This window comes from Acanthaster planci, linkage group LG07, assembly GCF_054643075.1.
Source record: "Acanthaster planci isolate LZ-2023a linkage group LG07, COTS_SCS, whole genome shotgun sequence".
Taxonomy (NCBI): domain Eukaryota; kingdom Metazoa; phylum Echinodermata; class Asteroidea; order Valvatida; family Acanthasteridae; genus Acanthaster; species Acanthaster planci.
In genome coordinates this window covers 2322741-2350648 of record NC_141783.1, presented here as the reverse complement: position 1 = coordinate 2350648, position 27908 = coordinate 2322741, and the positions used below count along the sequence as shown (strand labels likewise).

General features: G+C 40.7%; 1 protein-coding gene across 1 annotated transcript; it reads right to left on the bottom strand.

The window, feature by feature from the left end:
• Positions 1–3: 3 nt before the first annotated feature.
• Positions 4–25428, bottom strand: LOC110979688 (transient receptor potential cation channel subfamily A member 1-like). Its single transcript, XM_087139224.1, has 26 exons — positions 25108–25428; positions 24525–24660; positions 21799–21977; positions 20772–20879; positions 20300–20408; positions 19511–19608; positions 18349–18521; positions 17583–17631; positions 16959–17237; positions 16146–16228; positions 14794–14955; positions 14198–14309; positions 13034–13203; positions 12224–12368; positions 10929–11027; positions 10637–10707; positions 9356–9527; positions 8732–8842; positions 7927–8093; positions 6949–7009; positions 6669–6737; positions 6128–6304; positions 4991–5059; positions 4642–4755; positions 3725–3834; positions 4–2908 (listed from the first exon to the last, which is right to left on the bottom strand). The coding sequence occupies exons 1-26, from the start codon at positions 25426–25428 to the stop codon at positions 2770–2772; spliced, it is 3483 nt and encodes a 1160-aa protein (XP_086995350.1). The 3' UTR covers positions 4–2769.
• Positions 25429–27908: the final 2480 nt, after the last annotated feature.

The following is a 27908-nucleotide window of genomic DNA, read 5'->3' as shown; positions in this document are numbered from 1 at the left end:
CGGGGACTGATGCGGGATTAGGAACTGTCACGTCTCGTGCACAAAATATGAAAGTAAAATATGTAACAACTACATGTATGATAATTGTGATTTGCTGGAAGATTGTCACACGTAATGTATTACAGGGTATTAGGCGGCATATTGGAGAATTAGGTGTCCGTATTGTTGTTTGAATTAAAATAAAAAACAGGGTGTCTTAAATGCTTTCACTGAAATGCTCCAAGTGTGACATTTTAAAGTCCACCAGGAGGGATGACGAGGTCCCAGAGAATTTTAGGCATTTAGGCTTTAAAACAATGCATTGTTCATAGCATAGTGGACAAGTTTCTATTTAATGATCAATTCATGCAAAGCATTAAGCAACCCACGCAAAAGTTTCACTTTAACTTAAATGCTGCAATTTGGCTTCTTCAGTGTTTTATTTTCCTGTTGTTTCTCAATTCAGAATATACAAGTAATGAATAGTGTTGTTCTTCCCACTTGCACCCCCTTCTAGTAAATATTTCAAATTGATGCTTGGATGTTCTCACACCAACTGAAATGGAGAAATGAGGGAGCTGTTAACAGTTACAGGACTTCCAAAATGAATGATAGATTTGGCCAGTTGAAAAAATGCAGTGGATTCCAAGTGAATGAAAGGCATATGACCAAATTCATGGCTTTTCAGATCAACCTTGCTGTCAGCTTATTTAAATGCATGACGTTGAGTTTGGTTTTAAGTACCTATAGGATTTTTCTGGATTTCTTTATTTCCAGTTAGGGGGAGATTTATTAGGATTTTTCCTGATTTCAAGATCTCTCAAACTATCTGTTCAGAAATCTGGAAATCCGAGTTCATCTTATGGCATTTCCATGCATGACAGCTGATATAGAACGCAAGAAATGAGCTTTAAAGGATGCAAAGAGAGACCCTTCACTGCTGTGAGGCCATGACCAAACCCTTTCATGATTATTTCATGGATATTTTATTTTTCTTCCAACCCCACGCTCTGCACACTGCATCAACGTTAAACATGAATTTTCTCTTAAATGGTTCCAGATTGTGCAAGACGTGGTTGTGACATGAATTTTGTCAAAGTATGCAGATTAATACTGTAACGGGTAAATACAAAGTCAGCCTGAAGCATTATGTATTTGAAGTGGCACTTTTGTACTCCTTGGAATAAGACAAACTGTATAGTATTTTGTTGACGAGTGTTGACATGCATACGGGTTTACGCTAAAATGATTACATCATTTAACCCCTTCACGCCGGGATTCTTTTGACCGTGACTGCTTGGCTGTGGTATGCCCTGAATGGAGGGCTTTGTCCAGCAGCAGGTCCCATTGATCCAGCAGCTGCATGGTGTATGTGTGGTAGGCACTAATCCTCACACAAAGCCGTGGCTCTCGCCGTCTCCCAGAGCGAAGGGGTTAAAACAAGTTTTTGGAATACACAACACATGAACAACACTCCTCAGACACTGTTCAGGTACAAAGTTTTAATTTTACCGAATAATGCATGTGACTGTTCTTACAGACATACATGTATGTATCCTTATATGTAAACATAACAATACGGACGGAGAGCAATATGTACACACAGGGTACATGGGTTAGATGGACGGAGAGCAATATGTACACACAGGGTACATGGGTTAGATGGATGGAGAGCAATATGTACACAAAGGGTACATGGGTTCGATGGACGGAGAGCAATATGTACACACAGGGTACATGGGTTAGATGGGCGGGGAGCAATATGTACACACAGGGTACATGGGTTAGATGGACGGAGAGCAATATGTACACACAGGGTACATGGGTTAGATGGACGGAGAGCAATATGTACACACAGGGTACATAAGTTCGATGGGTGGGGAGCAATATGTACACAAAGGGTACATGGGTTCGATGAACAATGAGCCTTTTCACCGTGTAAATCAAAGCGTGCAGAGCATGCAGGGCCACAAACCGAGAATTTGCAGGGTGGCAGGTGGCCTTTGTGGCCAAGCTAGGCTGGAATTCTTGGAGCCGGCTTTCAGAAAAAAGTCCCGGCATCAAGTGGTTAATGATAACAACTAAATGAATGATTCATAGTGATTACATAGAGTTTAGATTCAGGATTGAATTTAATATAAATTATAAAGCTGCCATCACATTCTGTTAAAATAAAAACATAATATAAACATTTATAAAAAGCATATATCTTTTCAAAATCTGAACACAGGTGCAAAAACAGCATGGATCATACAAGGTATGTAAAATAAAGACATTCAAGAAGTGTAAAAGTTGTTCATTGGAATCATGTGAATGTTTTTAGCTTGTGTTATTTGTATAGATGTGAGCATGCATGAATGGAAATACTGTGATAACCAATGCCCCTCCTTCTTGAGGTTTATCCAGATAAGAAGGTTTTTAGGGTTCATTAGTGGATGTGTGTTTTGTTTCAATAACGGGTGGGGTTGACAACCTGTTGCAAGCACGGCCAGTGGAAGTAGAGGTGGGAGTGGCTTGTGTGTATCTGCCCATTCTATAGAAAACACGGCTTCACTCCCCCACTTTTAAATCCAACATGATGGAGACACGTATACCCCCACGTTTTCCCCGCCCCTCCTACATTCCGAAAGGTTCAGTGCTGTAGTGAAGACTTCACTTCAGTGAAACTGTTAGTGGTAAAACTGGTGATCAAGTCTCAGGGAACATTCACTTCAAATGGTATCAAGGGGGAGGGGCTAAATGAAAACGTCGGGAGGGGTAGTAACTTCCCCCACCCCCGGGGCCTGCTGATCATGTATTGGAGTGGAGGCTAGACACAGATTCTCTGAAGATGGACAGTTCCTCCAGTTCATTGCTGATGTCGAACTTGTCAGCAATTTTCCGCAAGGTGTCTGTGTGCCGCTTGAGGACTTCATCCAACATGGAAATCCTGTCCGACCAAAAACATCAAAACCATGTGTGTATGATTTATATGTATAGTTCTTTCACAGCAGACAGATCTATAATGCATTTGTCCACATTTTAAGATCTTGCACTTCCAAGTTAAGTCATCAACCTATTCAAATTGTTAGTTTGTGACCCCAGATATTGGAAGACTGTTGTCAAATGTCCAGTTTACAATTACATGGTTCATGACCTTGCATATCTATTACCAGGGCCGACACATGTAAAGTGTATTATTAGTAGGGTGAGCATTCCATACCAGAATACTAAGTACGTCATTTTGTGACGTCATTTTGAACCCCCAAATGCAAACAAATGGAGTAAGCGCACACGTGTTGGTTTACGAGCTGATTCTCACGCTGATGCCTTTTTACACACACTTGAACGCCTAGCGTATTCACTTTGGCAATCTGTACAACTTCTTCATCTATTATCAAGCAGGCAAGGGCACAGATGTCATTGGTCACATCTGCGGTCTATCAGCAAATCACAACCTTTGTTTCTTGGTGACGTGCATGACATAATACTGATGAATGTGGTATAGGACACATGTTTGTCCACCCTATAGGACACACGTTTGTCAACCCTAGGTAGCACAGCATCCTTAGCTTCACTGTCAGTGTTGTGTACCCTTGAATAAAAATTTAACAAGGCAAATCAAACAGTCCATTTTATTTGATGAATTGAGCATTTTTTCTCTCTCAACTAGCCAGTGTTTTGCGAGTGGCCCTGTGGTTGGGTGTTCCACATAGATTAGGCCTCCTACCCCGACTATTCAGCTAACTTCATTGCAAATTCTTACATCATACGATTGCGGTGGAGTTCAGTGACGATCTCCTCTGTGGAAGGCTCGCTATTTTTCGATTGGTCATCCTTGGTGACAAATGCACCACCAAACAAAAAACGTTTTGCCTGCGAGAAGTAAGCAGAATAAAAATGAAAGATAGCATTTTTATTTTTACCGCTTAGCTACTTGTGTTATTCTCGCAGATAATGAAGCTTAAGAACATTCAGAAAGAATGTTTTCCAAAAAATTTCTGAACAAAGACTCGGTAGCGTGTCCTGCAAATTGTACAATGTTTCCTAGCAGTGCTTAAGTTGAGTACATTTTTTTCCACTTTGAGTACACGTATTTAAAAAAAGCGTGAGTAAAAGTAAAAGGCAATATTCCTCTTTGAGTTTGAGTATGAGTGCTTTACCATGAGTAAGGATGCAAAAAAGTCCTTGAGGTGAGTCACAAGTATTGTGAGTATGACAACACAGCAGTGTATGAAATTTAGTGCGAACCATTTTAATTATTCTTACCACACATTTTCGATACTTGAATTTGAATCCTATTTTATCATTGCTTGTTACAGTTATTTCAAGGATAGATTTGTGTTGGGGAGATGTAAATTAATTTTGGATTGTTTTTTTTTTGGCCTTGCCCGTTTTACATCTCCCCGGCGCAAATCCATCCTTGAAATAGTTGTTCGTGGTACCCGCTGCTACATCTGATTCGAACCAACCGGCCGAAACCGGCAACCTCCGTGGTCGAGTGGTTAAGACGTTTGCACTAGTAAGCAGGAGGTCGTGCGTTCGAGTCCCACACGAGTACGCTTGTGGTTTTTCACAAGCCTTCGGGGGCATACATTGTGCATACAGTGTTAAAATACACGCGGGGCAGGGCAAAAAATCCCCCCTCCCGAAAAAAAAAATAATGTTACAGTTTATACCCACCTTAGTCCATGTCCTCTTGTTTGCTTTGTTGGGTCTCATTGTCACTTTGGACTCGTAGATTCTTCGCTGCAGAAACTTTGGCAGTTTAGTCTCATAGCCCCAAATCAGGTCCACCTGAATTGAGGTCAAAAGAAAGCAGTAGATTTCTCTCAATTTTAACCAGAGAAAGATAAAATCGAAACTGGGAAAAGATTGGAGATGAATGGATAAAAGAAGCGTAAAAAGGCCTTTGTTTAAAGGACCATGATGCTTTGAAAGAGTTCTGATGGAGCCCATTCTCTTAGGGATTTATAATTTACATAATGATATAATTTGCTGATGAAACCGCAATCAACCATTTTTGACTTACCAAAATCTGCTGCTGTTTCAGATAGGCAGATTTGAAGATTGCTTCGATATCACCCACCGCTATACCAATCTGCAGAAACATGCATGTAAAAATCAGTTCATGTTCTTCGTTGACGGCATAAATACACAGTGAAACTTTTCATGCATAATGGAAACATAAGTTTCTGGTAGTCAGATCGTCTTTGCTTATTTCGGGGTCATGGTCCATTTGTCACTGTCAATGTCAACTGTTATTGGCTGTGCTATATTTTAGAGATACTTTGATCAATGCGCATGTGTGGGACATTTGAACACTGCGCACACATACTCCTGCTCTGTAGTTATGGGGACATACGCTTCATATTTCACTTATTTTCTGATGACAAAGAAAATGTCCCCACAACTCAGTCCAAATTTGCCTAACCAAAAACTTGTCCCCTTAACGCAATAACACACCCCCTTAACACAGTGAATGCCTAGCCACATACTCATGATGGCACATACGCACTTGAAATTTTCCTACAAAAAGGATTCCACATGAAAGAGATCTGGTGTCCCCATCAAAGGTCAAGCTTTTATACTTCCTGCTTTTGTCTTTGATTACATTTTTTTGCAACTGCTCATGGATGTCATCAGGAAGGGGCCATGTCTCTTTCGGGGGGGGGGGCGGCATTCATCAGACTTGCCAACAATAAATAGATGAGGGTTGCCAATTTGGAGGAATTTTCAAGGAAATGGGTGATTTCAATGCTGTTTTCCCCTAGTCTTTTTCTTGTCTTTCCTTTTCTTGTCATTCTTTCTTGAAAATTGATTTGTAGCTGTCATTTGTCAGTGCCACTGGTGCACTCCCCCACCATAAGATACAGAGCTAGATCAGCCATAGTTTTCGTTGCTGTCATTAGATTCCTGACAGTTCAGTCAGTTTGTCTCTGTCATTGTCACTGGTTGTCATCAGTGTCTTGGAGTGAAACAGGGGAATGGCCCCAAAAGGAACAAAAACTGTAACGACAGAAAGGCAACTCTGAGGGACTAATCATTGTCCTTCCTTCCCTGAAAATCCCCAAAATTTAGAATCATCCCGCAAAATGGCCAAAAGAAGTTACTCCAAGAAATTCCCACAACACATGTTCTGAATCCATCCTTGCTGGTCGCCACTCACCGTCAGGTTCATCAGAACCATGGGCATCATGAACAGGAAGAGAATAAAGAGGATGTGTCCGGCATGCTCAAACGGGCTGAGGGAAATGCCGGCATCAAAGATGTCCGACTTGTTGATTTCTCCTAAAGTCATGACGAAGGTAGTCAAGAGTGCATCACCAGGACTGCGGAAGGCATCCTGGAGATGGGGGAAAAAAGTATTGATAAAGGCTGCTGGAACTCGGTACAGCTGAAGATGGTGAGAACAGCGGAAGATACTTTTCATAGAATAAAGTAAACAGGCTCAGTCCAATAAAATTAACTCAGGCCTACAAAACTGTTTCTTGTGGGAAGGGCAATAAATACTCGCCAATCGTGTGATTTTATTTTTTAAGTCAAAATTTCCACTACCCTATTTTCAACATTATTTCATGCAGTGTAGAAGGTTAAATATACTCACGATAACATGTCACTTGCTCTTATAATTTTCTAATATAACAGTTTTTCTTGAAGGTTTATGAAACTTGCAGAATAAATGACATGGGAAATATTTGAGTACTCACCAAGCGGGAAAAACAAATGTAGAAGCAGAGACCAAAGGATAAGAAGAAAAACACGTACACAACCATGGCCTGCCCGAAAATAAAAATACCAGAATTTCTCAGGAAGGTACACATGAAAAGCAGACGATAAAAATGTGGAAAAAGAACAAGAGAAATTAGTTGAATTTCTTCGGGGGAAAAACATGCAAAAAAATAGGCTATTCAAAAGTGATCCGAGATTCTGAGTAATGTTTGCACTATTTATTCAGCCAATATGTCACTTGCTAAATTCTGTACCTACCTTTAGAAGGGAACTGGAGGTTGTGAGAAACATCCCAACATAGATACCAAAGTATCTGATTCTATGAAAGAAGAGAACATAAAAAAAATTAACTAATTCACCAAGGAGTCATGAGATCACGTTGCTTTCAACCTCATTAATGCTACTTTATTTTAGTTGATTTTTATTTGTTGGTCTGTTTGTCATTTTTTTTTTAATTTTGAATTTTTGCCCCCTGAAATGCCAGAAAGCCCTCACAATGTCATTTTTATTTAACGCCAGTTGCATGAGTGTGTGTGTTTCTCCCAAAACAAAATGTTAGAAAGATGGAATTCCCTTGATGTACAAATGCATTTTATCTGCATAGTCCCCAGCATTAACAAAAGCACACAGGAGATTAAGGCAGCTAAAGTATATTCGAAAGGCCCTCCGTTTTTTTTACCTTTTTAGCTCCAAAAATTAGGAGAAATCTAAATTGTCACAAATTTGTTTCTGGTTTATGGAGCCACAAAGGAACTAGGTGGCTGACCTAACATTCGCTCTATCAAATAACTTGGTAATTGTTGCAGCCCTACTCTTCTTGTTTGGAAAATGAAGGAATCTTATTTTTAAAATTTCAGCAGCGAGAAAAATTTGCAAAAAGTTGCAAAAAAATGGGGACATCGTGTGTGATGTGATTTGTACATTTATTCTATGGAAGACAATGCAGCAGATGGTTAAGATTATTATATTGGCAGATATAGCCAAGCCCCCCCCCAAAGAATTGTTAGATTTTGTGGGAAATGTGAGTAAGAAGATTATGTTGCACTATTACATTTCACTTTCCTCTGTAAAACTTCCCCAAAATGTAGCCTTGCTCCTCAGAAAGAACCCCCCCAAATTTTGATCTCTCCCCTGAAAAATGAATTCTGGATTCATCTTTGGGTTGGAACACACACTGCTGATCAATTGATTCGAATTAAATAATTTGTTAATACAACAGGATGTTAATCATCTTACGGTTGTAGGTAGAGGAGGAAATGGATCCCGGCTAGGAAGTTTGCAATGGCGCCAGCATTCCATGCCAACGAGCAAGGCGGGTAGAAAGGTGGATAAGTGAATATAAGAGAGCTCGCGCACAGCAAGATGGCCACGTAGTTTGAAATGGCCAAAAAGAAGGCAACCCTCTAGAAAAGAAATATAAAAGGTAGGATGAAACCTCTGCAGAAAGCTGCTCGTATCATAACACCACCAAATTGTTTTTCAACTGAAATTCTACCTTCGATCCTAGAAGAATCTTTCTTTCTTTTTGAGAAAGTCAGGCCCTCCATATTTTGAGAATTGTATTTTTGGTCACTGTAGTCAGCAAGCAGTTTGCAGCAGTTTTGTATTACATATCTTGGAAATTCTACCTTGTGTTATCTGTAAATGCAGTTTAACTTCAAGCTTTGTCCAAACTAAACTTGTAAAAGTTTAAGGTCAGAGTTTGAGTCAAGTTTCATGACCTAAAGAAGGAATTACCAGAATTGTCAATAGCTGCAGAGAAAATGGATTGTAACGCTGCTGACCCCCCAAACAGTCTGAGACAAAACCGAGGTTTTTTAAATTGGGAAAAATGTTGAAAAATAACTAAAGTAACAGCACCAGTCTCACTGTATGTCATGTAAAGTTTCATCATTGTTTCTTCTCCGAAAGAAATGAGACACAAAAATCTCCGGCCTGACAACCCCCCCAATGAAAAATTCCGGGATCTCCCCTGTAAGGGCAGGGGTGACTTTACAGCCTAGCAACAAACAGCCAACCACAGATGCTCAGCAATGCCTACCAATTGTAAAAGATGCAGAAACTTCATCACGAGAAGAAACAAGCAGTAGATGCTAATCAAACTCTGGCTTACCCACAGCCAGGGATCAGCAATTCGGATGACAATGCCTTCCTATGAATCCCAAAAGCCAAAATATGGAAAAATGGACAAGATGAAATATTATCACAGAATTTTGCTTCTCAATCAAAATAACAGCTAATAAATGATTTTTGCATAGTAACCTTCAACTTTCATCAAGTCTTGAGGCTTGTGTCCTATGCTTATTGTTCTGAATGAGCCAGTTCAGTATTCAAACAATGCACACCCAAAAAGAAGCGTGTTTGTAGGCATTCAGGAATACCGGGTACCAACGGGCCTGCCCCATCAGCAAGGCCTTACACCAACTCACACATATGACTTGTTCCCGAGTGACATTGCCTTTTGAAAAGACTGAATTGGCTCAATGATCAGTCACGTGGTAGCCAATCATATGATGTATTCCTCTGAAGGCTTCTGGCTTAGATCATGTGATATTCTTGCTGAATCTCATTGGACAACAAAAATGTCTGTTGAACCAATCATATTGGAAAGATGTGACACGGGCTTGAGTTTTATGTGAGTACCGGATTCAAATGCTGAACTCACTTCATTGAAGATGTAAGCAGTGTCGTTGGCGTCTACTTCCACACAACCCATACTGTTCAGTTGCATCTCGGACGTTATGAGCTGGCTGGAACTTGTGTAGTGGGTCAAACAGCCGAGAAAGATGAGATAGAAGAAGAAGTCTAACATGAAGAAAATACCAGCGAATTTTGACCTGCAGACCAGAAAAAAGTAGTTCTTCCCCTTCAGCTACATCAAAGGTTTTAACAAGCCTATTGTTCTTGATAATTAAAGTCATTTCAGTTTGTTCTAAAGCTGGTCACTTAAAAAACATTAGCCCTGTAAACAAGATTTGCCTGATAAGTCCTTAACTACAGACTTCCAAACTACTGCACTGCTCTTCATTCTCCTATATCTGAATCAATGATTGAATATATGTGACCCGCTCCAGGAAAAGGTGATATAAGTTGCAAAAAAAAAAATTCAAGTTATATACATGACTGGAAAGCCCACATTGTAAGCTTTCGTTTGGTATATGAAAGAGCTCCGTACCCTTTCCCGTTCTGGAGTTATGACATATTTGCATATTAATTAGTTCCTGGCAATTGAAATTGCAAAACTGAGAAAACACGCTTTGAAATATGTGGCTCTGATGTCAGTTGTAGGCATTTAAATCCTACTTAGCAACCAACATGTTCTTGTGTCACAACCACCTTCAAACTTCGCGCAAGGACTAAGGAATTAGTATTTTCAATGATTTTGTCAGAAAAAAAGGAATTTTTGAATCCAACGTTGAGCAGTCATTGCTTGTAAATGCATGGTGTGACTTACATCACCTTTTCCTGGAGCGGGTCCCATATTAGTTCTAGTCTTTAATGGATTAACGCTCTTGAACAATACGGTCCTTATAACAACAGGCATGTTAAACTTTTGTCTTATCAAAATTGCACATTTGGAGAGGTATATGGTTTGGGGACTATATTTCTACATTAACTGACCAGAAAACTGACTCATTACAACCCTAACCATGCTGAACCCAACAAGGTTATGCAGGATTTCAATGGTCCCTAGGGGGTTAACCATTACCCCCCAAGATTCTTTGAATCCGCCACAAGGTTTTTGGAATATTTTGCAACATTAAGCCACCTTAACTTTTCATGAAACCAACTAGGGGCTCTTGTAAGTTGGTACGAAGAATGCACTCAATGTTTTCAGAGCAAGAATGATATATTTGAGGATTTGGTACAATTTGTAGCAAACTGTGTTCTGGAACTTTGAGTAAAATGATTGTAACATTCTTCTCCTAAGTCACTGCGCACCTACCATTTTCGAGACAAGATGCACTGAGGAAGCTCGTGGCACAGAAGTTTCTGGCGATTGTATTTGAGCATCGTCTGAAAGATAGATGTAACTCCACAGTGATATAAATGAACGATACACTAAAATACTGTCACAGTGAACTTCCATTCTGTGATGAATGGAATGTTCCATTCCAGTCAGCTTTGCCTCATGCAATGGAACATTCTGCCTGTCACCTCATGAAAATACTCTAACCACTGAGACTCATAAACTTCATTATTTATAAATTGGTTTGGAATGAAATAGAAAAACATACCTTGAGTGCAAAGAATCTCTTTTTCTTGTCAATGATATTGTTTTCTCCAGTTAAGTGGTCGTCTGGCCCTGGATCGAGATAACTGAAGTCACAGGTGATCTGTAAGAGAGACAGACAAATGTCCACTTTAAGTTTTCTGTGAAGCTCTGATGTAAAACACATGCCTCTTATCATCTTGGGTTGCCACATACTTTCATGTTTATGCAAAGGAACATGCCCTTGATGGTTGCAATAGATCACAGTTACACTTCAGTATGTCCAATTTCAATCAAGGCAAACATTTTCAGAAGGCGCTCACACAATAGTTGAGTGCTGTGTCGTAAAGTTTAACAGACCACTCTCATTTTGCCTAGAAGTTTATCTAGGGGCCAAAATTTGTAGAAATATCACCTTTCAGTTAGTTTTCAATATCACCTAAAATTCGTTGAAAATGGACATTTGACTCATTCATTTTAAAGGGTTGTGTTTTCATTTAGTACTTTGCAGTATGCATCCTTATCTGGTGGTCTGATAGCTACATGGGATTTTTGATACTTTTGAATTATTGAGTAAAACGATTACGATGCGGTTACACCATGGATCAATCTCTTTCTTGAGTATTTGTGGTTCTGAGAAGAACCGGGGAATAACTCGACGTTTCGAACAGTGTACTCTGTCCGTCTTCAGGAGACTGCAGGATTCTGACTGGGAGTGGAGCTTATATGGTGTAGAAAGGGATCCAGATGTAGGGATTAGCTCGGTGAAGCGTTTAGGCGGGAACAACGGATGCTGCTCTGGATCCTGGTACTGCTGATCTGAGTGTGTGCTTACTCAAGTGTGTCAGTTGGGGTTTGCAGTGGGAGCTAATCCCTACATCTGGGGACGGCCAACCACACTTTTAGCCGCCACTTGTAACAAAAATGTGACTGTGACATTCAAAGAGCAGACCCTATTACAAAGTTCCACTTTTATGTATCCAAAGTCCCAAGTAAAATTGTTTTGGATTATCAATGAAATGTTCACCCTCTCCAAGTCCACTTTTTTATCGCTGTTAACAACAAACAGAACAATATTGGGAAGTCAAAACAGCACATGGAAAGCAAAACTCTGCCAGAAATCATAACGTTCAATCTCTTGCTGTGCTCCATGATCAGATGTGTCATTTTGCAGCTCCCAAAGGCACCATTATAATTCGCCTTCACGCCCTTCAGTTCAACCATGTTATACATGCATTCTTCATAATCCAACCTTGTTGCTGCAAGGTCGCATGAATTTAAGAAAGGTACTAAAATCAATGTATGAAAGTAAGATTATACCTCTAAATCTGGATGGTTCGGGTCGCTGTGCGATTTCTTGGAGCAGTGGTCAAGCACTAACAGTGCGGCGTCTGGCATCTTCTTAATCAACTTCTTCATGGGCGACAGGCCTTTGTCATTACGATTGCTAAGAGCCGACTCCCAACTTTCATAATAGAGACAAAGACAATATGGCAAGTGTCCACACAAAGTTGTTTGAAAATACAGACCCATCATCAAGGTAGAAATTTCAGGTTTGAGTGGTTTGAGGGGAGGGCTCTTGATTATGATGTGTGGTCTGTCAAAAACAAACTCTTCTGCGTAGCCAGTGTTTTTTTTTAAATATCTTTTTCTCTGCAGGTGTTTTCATTCTTTAAATGAACATTCATTGGTAAAATATACCCATTTAAAATGATATCGAAACGGTGTGATGGCAAGCAGAAATGGGTAAATGGTCCGTGAACAGCTGAACAAAGAAAACTTGGCTGTTAAGAACATATTTAGCTCATATCTTAGCCATTTTCTAAGTTTCAACATAAAATCTTCGGAGATGGACGGCAAAAGTCTAGTGTGTTTGAAGAATATTTTTGACACACTTAGGCCTGCAAATTTGCAAAAAAAATGATTACAAAAAATACCCTAGACCATCTTTCAATGGTAAACTGGAGATTTGTTTTAGTTAAACAGAAAATGCGGAAGTTCTGTTGCTGACTGATGTTTTGTTAATTGGTTCAATTGCATGACCTATTTTTTTGCCAAATCAAAAAGTGGAACACCAAAAACATTTAAACGATATCCAGAAATGAAAGTTGAAAGGATAAAAGTTCTCACTCCTTGCTGGTGACAATGGCCTTGGCTATCTCTAGATGCTGATTCTCGATGGCATAGTCAAGAGCATACAGCCCCGCCCGGTTGCAGTGGGTCAGCTCTGCTCTAGCTGCCAAGAGAAGTTTGGCGACCAGCTGATGTCCGGCCTGACAGACCAGGTGCAAGGGGGTGTTCTGGAAAGAAATACAATTCTGAGAATGCTAGAGGATGACCCTAATTGAGAAACCGCTTCGTCTTCCCGGTCATAGCCATTTTATTCTGTCCTTGTGGTCTTTGGTGGATTGGAAAGAGGGAAGGGCATAATCCCCTCACAAAAAGAGGTCAAAGGTTACATGAAGAAATTTCACCTTTTTACCCCCTCCTCCCAACTAGAACATTCTGGATTAACCCTCCTTGTGGGCGGCTTACAATCTGAATTAGTTTTGGAAACAAAGTCTCCAATAGATCACAGCACAAATCTCTATTGTTTTCTTAATTGCTTGGCAGAAGGGACCTAGACCACTTTTAAAAGTTGCTGACTTCAAATCGAGGATCAGCGCTGTAGTTTAGTCGGTGACAAGTCCCTGTAAGTCCATCACAAGTCATCCAGTGACAGGTCAAGTCACAAGCTTTCCAAATGGGCCCTGGCATAATCTATGTCACAGTTCGCTCTGTTACCAGTCACTGGTCTAGTGGAAGAACTTGTCACCGACTTGTTTATTTTGGGGACGTGCTGGGAAAACTCGACTGAGAATATGTAGCCAATTCAGTAATGTTCCGGATCTCAGGCCATTTTCCAATACTCGACTTGGGCTCCGTCTCAGGCTTCAACTGTTTTTTTTTTTAATTTCCTGACTTTGAGGTTATAAGCGCAAGAGTAAGTCTGATAGTGCCACAAAACATCCAGTGAGATGCAAAAGAGCCAAACATTACAGTATTTCAATTTACAAGTTAAACGCTTCAGGCCCACAATTGAGGATTGGTTTCCTACCCAAAGCCTGAGAGGGAGACGAAGTTGAGTACTGGAAAACGGCCTAATTCTTGAAACGTAACCATAAATCTTAGTTCCTTACGGAGGACCTGAGGACTTCATCTTGCAGTATGTGCTATACATTTTTAAAAGAGGAGAAAACTAAGGACCATGGTCTAAGTGATTCTAATGCTATGAAAAACACATCTAACTCTAACCTTTTCTTTGTCGAGAGCATTGATGTCCGCATTGTTTTCAATCAGGACGGTTACAGTGTGCACATGATTCTTGCTCGCAGCGAGAGCTAATGCCGTCTTCCACTCATCATTTCTAAGAGCAAAGGTAAGACAACGACTTGAGGTTAATCAAGTGAGATTTAGACCTACGGGACATGGCTGGAATGCCAGCATAAAGGATTCACGAATGCAGTCAATATTTATATATGGTCTCTGTGAACAATTGCTCCCTCAGTGGTGAAAAGGAGAGAAGTTGGGCCGACACTGGAGTTCAGTTTTTGTCATGTATGGCAACGACAAAAGTTGTACCTTTAATAAGTTATACAACAAAAACGAAGAATTCTATTTGAAAATAATTTTTCAGCCAGCCACATCCAGCAAATAGGAAAGTAATTTGAATTTCAAGGATGCAATTTGACAGTGTTTTCAAATTAACAACAATATTTTTGACAGGAGAGAAAATGTGCAAGTAGGTTTGTGTGGAACTTGAAATGTAGACGAATGCTTTTTTTTTAAGTTCTGAGTTTGTTCAATTTCCCACAGAAATCTGCATTCTGACAATGTCTGGTGCTGCGTACTTGCTGGCAATATCAGCACCTGTGTCCAACAGGAATCGAACGATACTTGGATGACCATTGTGACTCGCCAACAGGAGTGGCGTCATTCCGTCCATGTCGTCCGTATTCAGGAGATTGGGGGAGTGCTGTAGAAGGATCTTGACACAGGCAAGGTGACCGAACCTGGTAACGGAAAGGTGGACACCAATGCTCACTCATACGTGTCACTCCACCTAGCATCTAGAGTTGCAAGTCACTTGAGCCACTTTTGAGTTGAAGGCCTTTGAGAGAATCTTGCATTATGCAAACCTTCAATGGCACTTGATCCCTCTGTTTTTCACCATTGTACTGTCAATAAGCCATTTGTGAGTTAAATTTGAATAAAATCTGGTGCACTGAGTTATCTGACTTCACATAAACATAACAATTTGAATTCCCCAGACTAAAGACATTGTTGGTATACCTTGTGATTCGGGGCAAGCTTTTGCACAGCGACCACCTTGGATTGGACTGGTTCCTTTGTGCCCTTCTTATCCATTAAGAACAGTGTATTGTTGCAAGGTGTCTCTTATGTAACTAAGCAAAAGCTTGCCCTGAATCATGAGGTATAGCAACAGTGGTTTTAGTAAGGAGAATTCAAATTGTTATGTTTACTTGAATTTAAGGAACTCAGTGTACCAGATTTGGGTCAAAGTTAACTCGCAAAAGGCTTATTGGCATTGGGATGCCAATCTGAGTGTTGCATCCAAACAGCTCTATTTTGTTTTTCTGATTTAAATATTAAAAAAATGAAGAAAAGAGATTCTTTTCGTGATATTTGCACAAACAGAGGCAATGGTCAGCAAACACTTTACTTTCAGGTAATCCACAGCAGAAGCACAGAGGCGGACATGAATGCAAAGTCCCACAAAGTCTTCACAATCAGATCTAAAGTTCTTCAGTTTCACAGCTTCCCTGTACCATTTACAGGCATGTACCTGATTGTTCTTTCTGAAATGGCAACATTCAAGTTGTGTGGGCTTGAGATATTTGAGCCTTACACTACCTTGTTCAGACTGCCAAACTGAACTACTGTCCCAAAGATTAAGAATAACACACACAAGTCAGTGATAAATTATTTTTCAATAAAATCAGCCTTCTCTGCCAGAAAAAAAATAGGAAGCACTCTCTGCACAAACCTTATCCAATAATGTGAACGCCAAGATGAACCTACCTTAATGTATGTAGCTGAACAGGGCAAACATGCAAAATAACATGAAGAAAATAAATATAACAAAGCAAAAAATGGCCATTTGATTAATATAAAACACTGATTGATACATATCAAAAAATCCGGCACATACACCTGTACTTGTAGGCCTTGCAGTACTTACTGACAGGCAATATGAAGGGGTGTCTTCTCCTCATTGTCTCTGGTGTCTACTTTGGCACCTTTGACTAGCAACAAATTCAATAGCTGTCAAAGAGATATAGAAATGGTACAGTTTCTGAATTTACTCTTTTAAAATTACAATTTTTTTGAACAATATGCCATGATAAATAGCTGAATTTTATTTCTTAAATGATTTTTCCAAATCACAGAAATGAATGGGTAAAAGGGGTGTGATGGTTACTCCAAACTTGAAGTAACCATATACAGAAGTCATTAACATTGGACAAAGGCATCTGAGGGTGGCATTGGTGTTAAAACACATTGAGTAATGTTTGAGGTGTAACACCCCCTTGGTTTGTTATGCAGTAAATTAGGAGTCAGTTACAACTCAAACCACATGCCACGCACACATGTACCATAGTTTTGGGGAAAATGATAGTTATAATGGGGATGAATTCTTTGTTTTCTTTGTCCCTACGATTCGGTCCAGAATTTCCATACAAAAGAAGCCGTCCTTTCAATGCAAGGCCAGTCAGGGCACAAATAATGAATTCTTAGGGAACAAAATGTGACAAAAGAGTGACTTTATAACAGTAATATCTTAAAATCTTGAGACTTAAGATTCCATTCACTGTGATGGGCTCATTATCGGCATGCACCGATATGTGATGGCTCGTTTCAGTGGTTAAATCAGTGGTGAGTTCAGTGGTGATTGTTGTTAAGTTAAAAAATACATGTACCTCAAAAATCCTCTTTTTTCTCGCACGATCCTCTTAGGATTTACACCCAGACTTGCTTAAAACTCTGGACTTACCGCCACGTTAGCGGTCTCAGCTGTGTAGTGAAGCACCGTTTGATCCATCCTGTCTTCAGACTCCAACAAGCCCAATCCTGTTGCTTCAAAGAGCACGCTCACAATCTCTGAGTGCCCCATCTCTACGGACCAGTGGAGGCAGGTTTTCCGCTCGCAGTCACGCAGGTTGAGGTCTGCTCCCCGTTGTATCAGAAGCTTGACTATCTCAACGTGCCCTCGCCAGCAGGCACAGAGTAGGGGGGTGAAATGGTCCTTTTCCCGGGCATTAATATCAGCACCCTGATGAACCAATTTTTTTGGTCATTCTCCAAATGTCATGTTTTGAGGGAATTACGCTCAGTGTTGCAAATTCAGTGTTGTTATAAGGAATCTGCAAAACACCTTTGAAATACAGTGCCAGAGTGCACTAAGCCCATGCAAAGACAAAACAGAATTGTGCACATTCAAACGTAAACTAGTCAAGTATAATTTGATTAAACTCCGTGCTGTATGTGAACCAGTGCAATACCTCATTGTGAACCTTCAGAACAGATCCCATAGGATATCACACAGCACCATCTTACGCTGTAAAAAGGAATTTGCCATTGCCAATTTTGCATTATAAAAAAATCAGGTTGTACTCACTTTGTCTAAGAGAAGCCCAACCATGGCGAGACGGTTGTACATTGCAGCTCTGAAATACACACACAAGATGTTTAAAGCACATCAATTAATAAGTGAAAGTTTTTTGGTACGAGCCCTGGATGGCAACCATTTTCATTGGAATAAATGTCAACTCCAATTAGGATCAAGAGGAAACAGGAATATTAATTTAGATAGTTAAGTTCTTAAGGAATTTTTTCTTTGTTTTGCTTGGCATGATGTAGAGCATTTTCACTTTTAATGTCAGTACAAGAAATCTTCTTAAAATGATTTCTGTCATGCCACTGCAATTCAGTTGGACTGCGAGAAAGGTATGAACAATGAAACCTTTGATTCCATTCAATTTGATTAATTACTAAACAATTTTCAGTTGGTTGTAAGGTGTGTCTTAACCAAAACGTGATACAGTATTCAGTACAAAGCATCATTTAAACTTAATAACCAACTCAAGATTAATTGTTCAATGAACTATTCAAAGAACTTGAGTGATTAAAAAGGGTAAGATTTTATTGAGGTTCAATTTATCAAGAAACCAAGAGTACAGCCTTAAATGAGTTACACTTGGTCAGCAGATGCAGTCTTGTTGCCTAAAGGTTGCGAAGTTGAAAAAAAACAATGGTTGTGTCAGGCCAGCACAACAAGAGGTAACGTTTTGAGACTTTCCAATCTTCCAATCAACCGTGACCAGGACGGATAAACAACCTAACTGTGAAGTAATCATTTGAATGAAGTGAGGGCTACTTCCTACCGGTGGAGTGGTGTCATGAGTTCGTTGTCCCCCTTTTCGATGGTAGCTCCAAAGTCTAAAAGTAAATTAGCAATGTCCGTGTTGCCAACCACAGCTATGAGGTGAAGAGGTGTGTGGCCCATTCCACACTGTGCATTCACATCTGCCCCACTATCCAGGAGAAATTTCACCAACTGGAAATAAGAATTCATTTGAAAGACCCATATTGTGATGAGGAAAGACAGTATGTGTAGTTATTACAGTGTATTACGGAAGCAGTTTTTCTTTGATTGTCAGGAATTTTAGTCATCTCTCCAGTTAAGAAAACCCGTTCTACCGTATGCACCTTAACATTTTATCTTGAGACAAACAAGTATTATTGGTTGGGGGAATAAAAGCTGACATCCATTTTAAGGTACAAGTGGACCATAACTTTTCTATTTTGGCAGAAAACAAGTATAAAAATGTAACGATACGAAAAAAGCCCAATGACTTCCCGTAGTTGTTTTGTGGCTCGTGAGCTAACTGACTCATAGGACAGGTTTCGGTGGTTCAAGTACGGTGTGGCTGAGCACACTAAACTTTCCATCTTTCAAGCTCTTCTTTTAAGTGATAGTTCGTTACAGTCATTTGCAGAAGTTTAGGACCGCCCATACAAAATGCATTAACCTGAAGAAAAACCAAACTGAAACCAATCAATTATGGCAACTTATGTTGATTTCAAAGTGTAACCTTAGTATTTTGGTTAAACAGCTATTTGATTACATTTCCATGATTTGACATGTTAACAGTCTAATATTTAGTGTGTGATTACTTAGACTAGCTTTTTTACCCATGCTGCCTTACAGACAGAATGTCGTACAAGATCTGCCTTTGCAAAGCAATTGATGCAAATGGGCTCATAGTATGACTCTGATGTTATCACCACTGTAAAAACTATCTTATATTATGTAAACATTCAATAAAACAATGTAATGCAGGCCAAATGACAGAAAAACCAACAAAATACTGGGTGGTCTTTTGCAAATGACTGTAGTTGGCATTTCAGTTTGTAATAATGCTGATAAAATGTCACCAATTTCTGAAACAATGGTCAGAATTTACTGTTAAAATTAAAAAAAAAACCAAAGTTTCACAAAAAGCAGCCTCAAAATGATAAGAATAGCTGTCTAAAAATGCCTACCTCTTTGCAGCCGTTACTGATGGCAATGTGCAGCACGGTCTTCATTTCATTATCGGTATGCAGCAACAAGTCACATGCCTTCAAGCCTTGACTGGGTGCTGTCAGAATAGGATAATCAAAATTGTACCAAATCTTGTCTCCATAAATGAACCTCAAATAATCCAAAACATGTGCATGCCCCAAAATGTTGCTTGTTCCTGATACATGTACATTTCTTCAAACTTTTGAGCAGCCTGATTTCAAAGTTGGATGTCAAATTGCCACTACTGTTTGTTTTGTTGCAAATATTTAGCCAGTGCTGTTTTGCAACTGAACAACCACCACAACCACAACCACCACCACCACAATGTCAACAATAACCATAGCCACTGTAACAACCATAACAACCACCACCACCAGCCACCACCATCACCTTATCAACAACCACCACAACCATAACAATAACCACAATCACTGTAACAACCACAACAACCACCACCACCAGCCACCACCATCACCTTATCAACAACCACCACGACCATAACAATAACCACAATCACTGTAACAACCACAACCACCACCACCACCACCAGCCACCACCATCACCTTAACAACAACCACCACAACCACCAAAACGGCAACAATAACCACAACCACAGTAACAACCACAACAACCACCACCACCACAACCAAAACAACCACAACAACCACCACAACCAAAACAACCACCATAACCTTAACCACCACAGTGCCAATAACTACCACCAGCACCACAACCATCACATCCACAACAACAACAAAACAGAATACCTGATTGTAATACACAGTGGATGAAGCTCTGATGCCCCACTGCGCATGCCATCATTACTGCCGTCATGTTACTTACTTCTCTGGCTCCAATATCAACACCATTGTTAATCTATTATTGAACATAAAAAAATATGAATTTGAGAGTTTCTAATTCTTATGAAATGTACACTGACAACTGGTATATCCCACGGAGTTGTATGTTGTTTGTCCTCGGAAAGATTTTCAGCATTTAATTCAGGATCAGCTGTGATGAATTGATTCAAAACAACCCAGCTTTGGGGGTTTAATGCACAGCAATAATCAAACCTGCAACATATGCGGCAAAAGGAGCTTGAAAATTCTCACTTTTTGGAAACATCTTCTGAGAATTTATAAAATTTGGCAGTTTTTTAAATGGGTGATCAGAGAAGCAAAATGCAAGATGGCAGATATGGAACACCGTAGAGAGTCCCATCCCAAAGGTTGGACTTACCAGCAACTGGCACACATCTATGTCACCGCTGATGGCAGCCATGTGCAGGGGCGTCATCAAATCTTTGTCGAATGCCTTCACCTGGTCTTTGTCATATTCTAATAAAACCTTCAAAAAAAGTGAAGAATCATTTACAATCACTGAAGACTCTTGTTGAATCATCAGCCAAGGGCAAGTTTGAACGAGGACCACAGTTAACCATGGTTCAACCCTCTCTCATTGAACTCACATTAGTCTACAATGGTTTGACTAGTCTAGTCAACTATTCACAACCAGCCTATCGACGTTGGCCGCATCATTCGTTGCCATAAATTGGTTTTCATAGCACAGTGCAGAGAGGACTAGTTATAAGAGAAATGCCAGAAAAACAGTTATGTCACTAGTGAACGACCAGTTTCACTTTTGTTGTTGCTATTTTGCTCTTCCTGCAGCCAACCCTTTTCCCCTTCTGCCTAGAGCACTGACAGTGGTTGGCTAGGATTGTTTATTTCACATGCACTATCACGAACCAAGCATTAGCTAACTATAGTGGTCTTTGATTGAACTTGCCCCAGTGTGTCCAAATATAGAACAGGTGCAGAATTACCATGAAGCCATCACAAACTTTAGTTCCATCAATCAGATATCACAGTCTTTTACCAGAAGATTTACCCTATTGCTTCCACAGTGCATTTAATCTCAATGGAGTCAGGTTGGTGTAGTGGGTCTTTTCTCGCCTTCCACCTCTAGATCTGTGGTCCGGTTTCAATTCCCGTCTTGGTCCACAGTGTGGATTGGGTTTTCAGTTCCTACGTGATTCCCACCTCTAAAACTGTAACTACTTTTCATTGTCTCTTCTCAAGAGGTTTCTTCAGGCTTGCGAGCTACAGTGCTTAGGGTGCTTTTGAGCAATCCTTGGTGTCATCCCCCGAAATGATTGCATGTAATAATAATCCCAAATAGTACAAAATTAGCACAAATACATTATTATTATTTGGAGACAGCTACTCTAATCTACCCCAGGGTTAGAGCCTGTGAGACTACCCACCCTGATGATGTCTGCATGTCCCCTCCGTGCAGCCAGGTGGATGGGCCTCTGGCCAAGGTGGGTGGATGCATCACAGCTGGCGCCATTTTTCAACAGCAGCATGGCGGCCTCCAGCCAGCCGTACCGGGCTGCCAGGTGAAGAGGAGTGAAGCCCGTACTGACCGCAGGGAGGTCCACATCTGAAATAGGCCAAAAGGGGAAAAAGTACCTCCACTCATCAATAACATGTATCAAGTGATGCAGGGACGTCACTTAATTGCCACCCCGTTTATATGCCCAATTCATGGATGTTCCCACCATCCACAGCCGATTGTCTTGTTTTTCTAATTCACGGTTGTGAAAGTATTTTTCAAAAAAGTTAAGCGAAAGTGGAGATTTCATGCAAAATCAACCTCGTGCAAAGCGATTAGGCTATCGCACGGATCGGCCGATCGCGCCCAAGTTAAAACCTGGTAAAGGTGAAGGTCAAAACAAACAAGTAACAGTTATTAAATGTACACCAATCAGAGCATTTTACACTGAAGTGTACGTGACACAGCAATTTGATGACCACACAAAGCTACAATCTCTGCAGTCAATGCAGCATGATCAAACCAAACATAATTTCTAAGCATGCCGATAAGTCAGCAACTGAGGGCAAACTTGACAAAATAAATAGTTGTAATAACTTTAAGTCTTAATCGTTCCTAAATCTACGCAAGAGTAAAATGACTCACCCTTCGATCGTCAGATCAAAATCCTTCACATATATGATACATCTATGCCTGAAAACTCGAACAAAGTTCTCTTTATTTTAAGCGAAAGCCTTACATCGAAATCAGGTCCAAGTCTATGCGGTAACTGTCATTCGACGCAATACGATCTTTACCATGAGCTTTAAAAACTTATACTTTTGCCGGATGTAAACACATTGCATTCACGTGGTAACCGTTTTACAACTTGTAGATTACGATGCAATGGACTGCACCCCTTAGTGCATATCTGGTCTGAGATCTCTTGACACCAACTATTTACGATGCAGAAACTATTGGGTCAATCCATTTCGTTATTCGGGGTGGTACTAATTACTAGCTAAAACAAAATACCTGCAAGCGAGTAATTCACTCAAATTATCGACAATTTAACTCATTTTATTTCATTATTATCATGAAATATTTTGACAGATCAAAATGATGAGATATTGATCTAGTAAAGACTTGTTGTCATGCATTTATATCATATAGTTAACGCGACCCACAAAAACCGCGAATTGAAAAGTTCACTTCCGACTAGTCTAGTTACAAGAGATCTGTCTACCTTGTGATATATAGTTGCGATAAGTTCAGCGTAAATCGATTTTTCTGCTCAGAAAATCAACGACACGTCTGAAAAGCCGAGTCTGAAATTCCATCTCGACGTGAGGGTTCTTGAAATTAATGCTTAGCTAACATTACAGCAGTGGAATTTAAGTCGACACGACAGCACGGACTGAACTGCTGAACATGGTAAGTTGGGTCTTTCCATTGCGTTACCTTTGATTACGTTACTTTTAAAGCAAAAACTGAGGGTGTTGATATGATAAAACCGAAACTGCTCAAGCGTGCTACGGACCGTGCATGCACGTTGAGAAAAACAAAACTGTAAGGGGCTAAAGCTTAGCAGTTTCATGACACTCTTGAGTCTTGATACCTTACGCCAAATGCCTAAATTTTATGCCGTAGTGTAGGCCTATGGTATGGATGCAAGATCTATACGGCGGCCCCGAATGGACGTCTTTAAGTTTTGCCAAGTCATGTTAAGTACATGTAGTTACCGTGGTTACTAATGTAGATCATTTAACTTGAACTTTAATTTGTCACCTTGCCTTTTTAAGAACATTTATAATGACATGACAGTGCGCACATTGTTACACAAAGTGGGACATGTTGGACTCGTCACATTTTCAACTCAACGTGCCAAAAACCTGCACAAAGTGCTTTAGTGTTATAGCACTATGGATAAATACCAATGACTGTCAGTGCAAATTACGAAATGCTTTGATTCGGGTTGAAGTTTGTATTATGTATGAAGGGCAAACGGCATCTAAGTTCGTGTCACATTTTCTCTGCAAAGCCGAGAGTAGCAGGAGATAAAAACAAACCAAACAAACAAAATTGTACAGTGTAAAAATACCACATAGAATAAGGCTACAATTGATAGATCTCTCTCATTAACGCCATCTTTGTAGGAAAATATCAAATGCGTATCCGGTGCGTAAGTGACTTCGTCATACACGTAGACGTACCACTGATTGCAGCCTCGCTCCCATTGGACGAACACTTAAGTTGCGCGCTACCTCCCGGTTCCATGGTTGGGCGTGGTTTAAACTGAAGTGACATCATTTACGAGCCGGTATCGCGTGCGGTGTGCAAAATGTTCTAAAATAGCGCGCTTACTGATCCAAACATCTTCGAAATACGGCGCCGCGCGATGCACGTCACGAAAATTGAAATAAAAAATGTCAATGCACGTGGCAATCTGTAGGGAATGACGTCATTTGAGAGACCTATCGCCACCAACGCTGTTCACCGGGTCCGGTGCCGGCGCGAAAATACTACAAAGAATTACTCGTGCTTGCAACAAACCTTCTCGCATTTTGTGACGTTGCGGGTCGCCTGCGTGGTCTCGTTCACGCAAGGAGCTCGTTAGCGTGCTTCTATGGACGTGTCAAACTTACACATTCTGTAGCGTCTAGTTGAGCTACTAACCTGCATTGTTCTTCAAAAGTTCTCCCATCCATCCAAGATGATTGCTTTGGGCCGCTATATGCAGGGCCGCGTAACCTTCGGCGTTGTAGCTGTTCACATCATTGTAATCAGTGCTGTTTTTTTTCCTGTAGTTTTTCTGTGGTTGTCATTGAAATAACAATGATGAGAAGACAATTGATTTCTTTCCCCTGCGGCAGACCCAGGACGACGAATTTGGAATGATCGAAATTTACTATTAAAAAATGAATAAATAAATACATTTTAAGAAAAAGTATTATAATTTTGTGCTTGTAATAAATTTTCTACCCCAGTCGCTCTGTATGTGGGGGAAAGTCAATCTTAGTGTTGCGTGGAGCTTCAATTTTGAAAGATGATAAAGTGATGGGACAAGAAGGAAAGTATGCTGTTCGAAGGATCTTTGCTTGACGTTCTATACCGTATGGCCTGTGAAGAAAACACCCATTGTCACTCGTTTGTGGGGACCAAGATTATACTAGGTCGTGCCACCCTTACTTAGGCACTCAAGTATCGATAGTCCTTAGAAATCTGTCCGTTATTTTTCTAGACAAAATGTCGTACTGACCCCTAAATCTGGTCCATGCGAATGCCGTTTTCCAGTCTTGAAGGAAATGTGTTCACGAGCTGAAATGGGAACGATCGGGCGAGGCTCATTTTGCACGTCCTTCCCAAGCTTCCGGGGCTGAGCAAGATTGGAGGATTTTCTCCTCCCTCTCTTCGGGGTCCCTCCCCGAGAAGCGGGATCAACCGACGGGGAGACGGTAGCGCCCCTCCTCAAGCCGCTGGAAGGGCGGAGAAAGGTTGCCAGGACGCCCGTGGTGTGAAAGGACATCCTGTGGGGCAGGATGTGCCGGTAAGGGTCCTTCATACGACGCCGGTTCGCCATCGCAGTCGGCGAGCGCTTGTCGGTACCGTCTAAGACGGGTTGCGGCTCGCGAGGACTCCCTGTGTTCGATTTTTCGTCTTCTTGGAGCGGCGGCATTGCGCCATTCAATTTGTCCGAGTTCTCCGGCAAACTAGTCATAGTGGCTTCCGTGAATGATGTTACTGCATTTAAATCCAAGGACAGGGTCCCATACAGAAGCAGTATCGCTCAATTGCCCAAGTAACCTGGGGAAAAACATGTTCATGGTTTAGTACCACTTGTTACATGTATAACCTCGGAATGAGACTGTTGGGAAAACGAATGGATTCAGGCAGGGACTGAAAATCCCCAAAGTCTGTCAGAACGGTACTAAAACGGGTCACAAACATGGATTTAGGTGACAGAAGGTATGGTCAATTTCTCCTTTTTACATTGCAAAAAAAGTCAAGTAGCTTTGTGATGGGCCCAAAAAACTATAGCGTCTGGTCTTTTAAACTGATCCATTATAACATCATTATATGGACAACGACAAAAAGTATGAAATGTGTAATTTTTTGGGGGTTGTACCTTTTCCAGTGGTATTTTAAGAAGACGCTCTGTTACAATTAGAAGTCACAGTGGTCACATGTTCATTTTATCCATGGTCATTACAAAAGCTTAATAATTGAGTTACATAATAAGAAATCAATGGACTTCTGGTTTAAAAAATGGTGAAGTGAATTTCACCCGTCCAGTGTTCAAATATGACCTTGCTAAAAACTGAACCCTATTCGGCGAGGCTCGATTCCCCCAACCAGTCTTTCCTCAAACTGTTTCTCATGAATATGTTTGAAATTCGACAAAGCATTATTACACCACCTCTTCGGCTTCCAAGCAAAGATGACTGATACACTTTCCTTTTCTCAAAATCAAAGAAAATGCACATAGCCCTAAGCAACATCCCGGTCCGATAGGTTCAGTTCAGCTTTTGTGCTCATAATGACGAATGATATGTGTTATTGTGATCAGCTACATTTATCTATGGATCGTGTGCCCCGTCCTCTGCTGTTAGATATGGTACGGTCGAGGTAACGACGGACATTTACCTTAACCCTTTACAATAATTCAAAAAAGTGCAGACTTTCTTCCTTTTTCTCACCGTGTGTAGATGAAGTTTGATGTAAACACTTCGCGGGGAAAGTGTTGAACATAGTTTGTCGAACGTTTCTAAAAACAAACGACGATGGTCCAGTTTTATCGAAAGACTGTTGATTCGGGAACCCGAGCGAGAAGTAGTTCAAATTTCGTTTGAATACGTTAAGCATACGTCCAGAGACAACGCAAAGAAATGTTTTCATTTATGTAAACTTTTCAGTGCCGGTCATATTATGATTTATCTGACACATTGACAAGAACACGCAGACAGACGATCGTTTCTTTGATAACATTTTTCAATTTGGTACATGTAGCTTTGCCAACAAAACTGTCTTGTCCGTTTATGCCAAACTTAAACTTACTTACATCTATGAAAGCTGTGCGTCCGAACTGTTAATGTGAGTATAATTATTGAATGCGATCTTCTGACTTTTCTTTGTGTCAGCCTTTCTTAATGTAACAGCAAATACCTGCTGTGGAAGTGTCCTCTCAACTCAACTTTCGATCTGTTATGTAATGTACCGATGATGCCTTGATGGGACAGCACGTCCAATTGTATCCGTTTGATGCACTTCGAGACTTGGTCGAGTGTCAGGATACCTTCCACTCTGTTTTAACGTAGCCGGTATCCATGCATGATTGGTAAAACAACGAAGAACTTCTCTTAAAAGTCTCAAGAGTTGTAAGTTAGGTGGCTGTTTCTGATGGGTGACTAATTTCCTCTCTGTAGGGGTCAACATCGAGGTCTTCCAGTGCGCACGACATCTACTACTAATAATAAACGCACTACAATAAACCCGTCGCGTACGATCGTGCATCACATGCATTCGTCTTTCGGTAAACAGTTATGAATAGTGGTCTTTTTCATAGAGCGGAACCTCCTTGAGCAGTCAAGCGAATAGCCCAATGACAACGCACAATGATGGGCCACAAAAGCCTGACCGGACCACTGAATGGGTTAAAAAGGTTGTTGAGGCGCGATCCTTAGCAACCGAACCCAACCTGTTCCATGGTGACCCTGAATGGACATTGCAAATCTCATTTGCATTTCGGACAGACAGGTCGGAGGCGTGAGATATGGTGATTCGTGGTGGTACCCAGCTGAGTCGGTTGGGCCATAAAAATCGTCGACGTCAAAATGGCTTGTTCATGATACCAAATAAGACAGTGTCGAATGATCCTTTCTGGTTACTGTGCCGACAACGCCATATCGCACAGCAAACATCAAGATCGTGTGCCCCATTTTCACTGCAGGACGTATTTTGTCAATTAATGCTGGAATGACACCCCCATCCTATCTCCCCCCCCTAAAGGTCAGATCCCTAAGTAAGACGGATCCTGAAACCCAACGGTCTATTACAAAACCC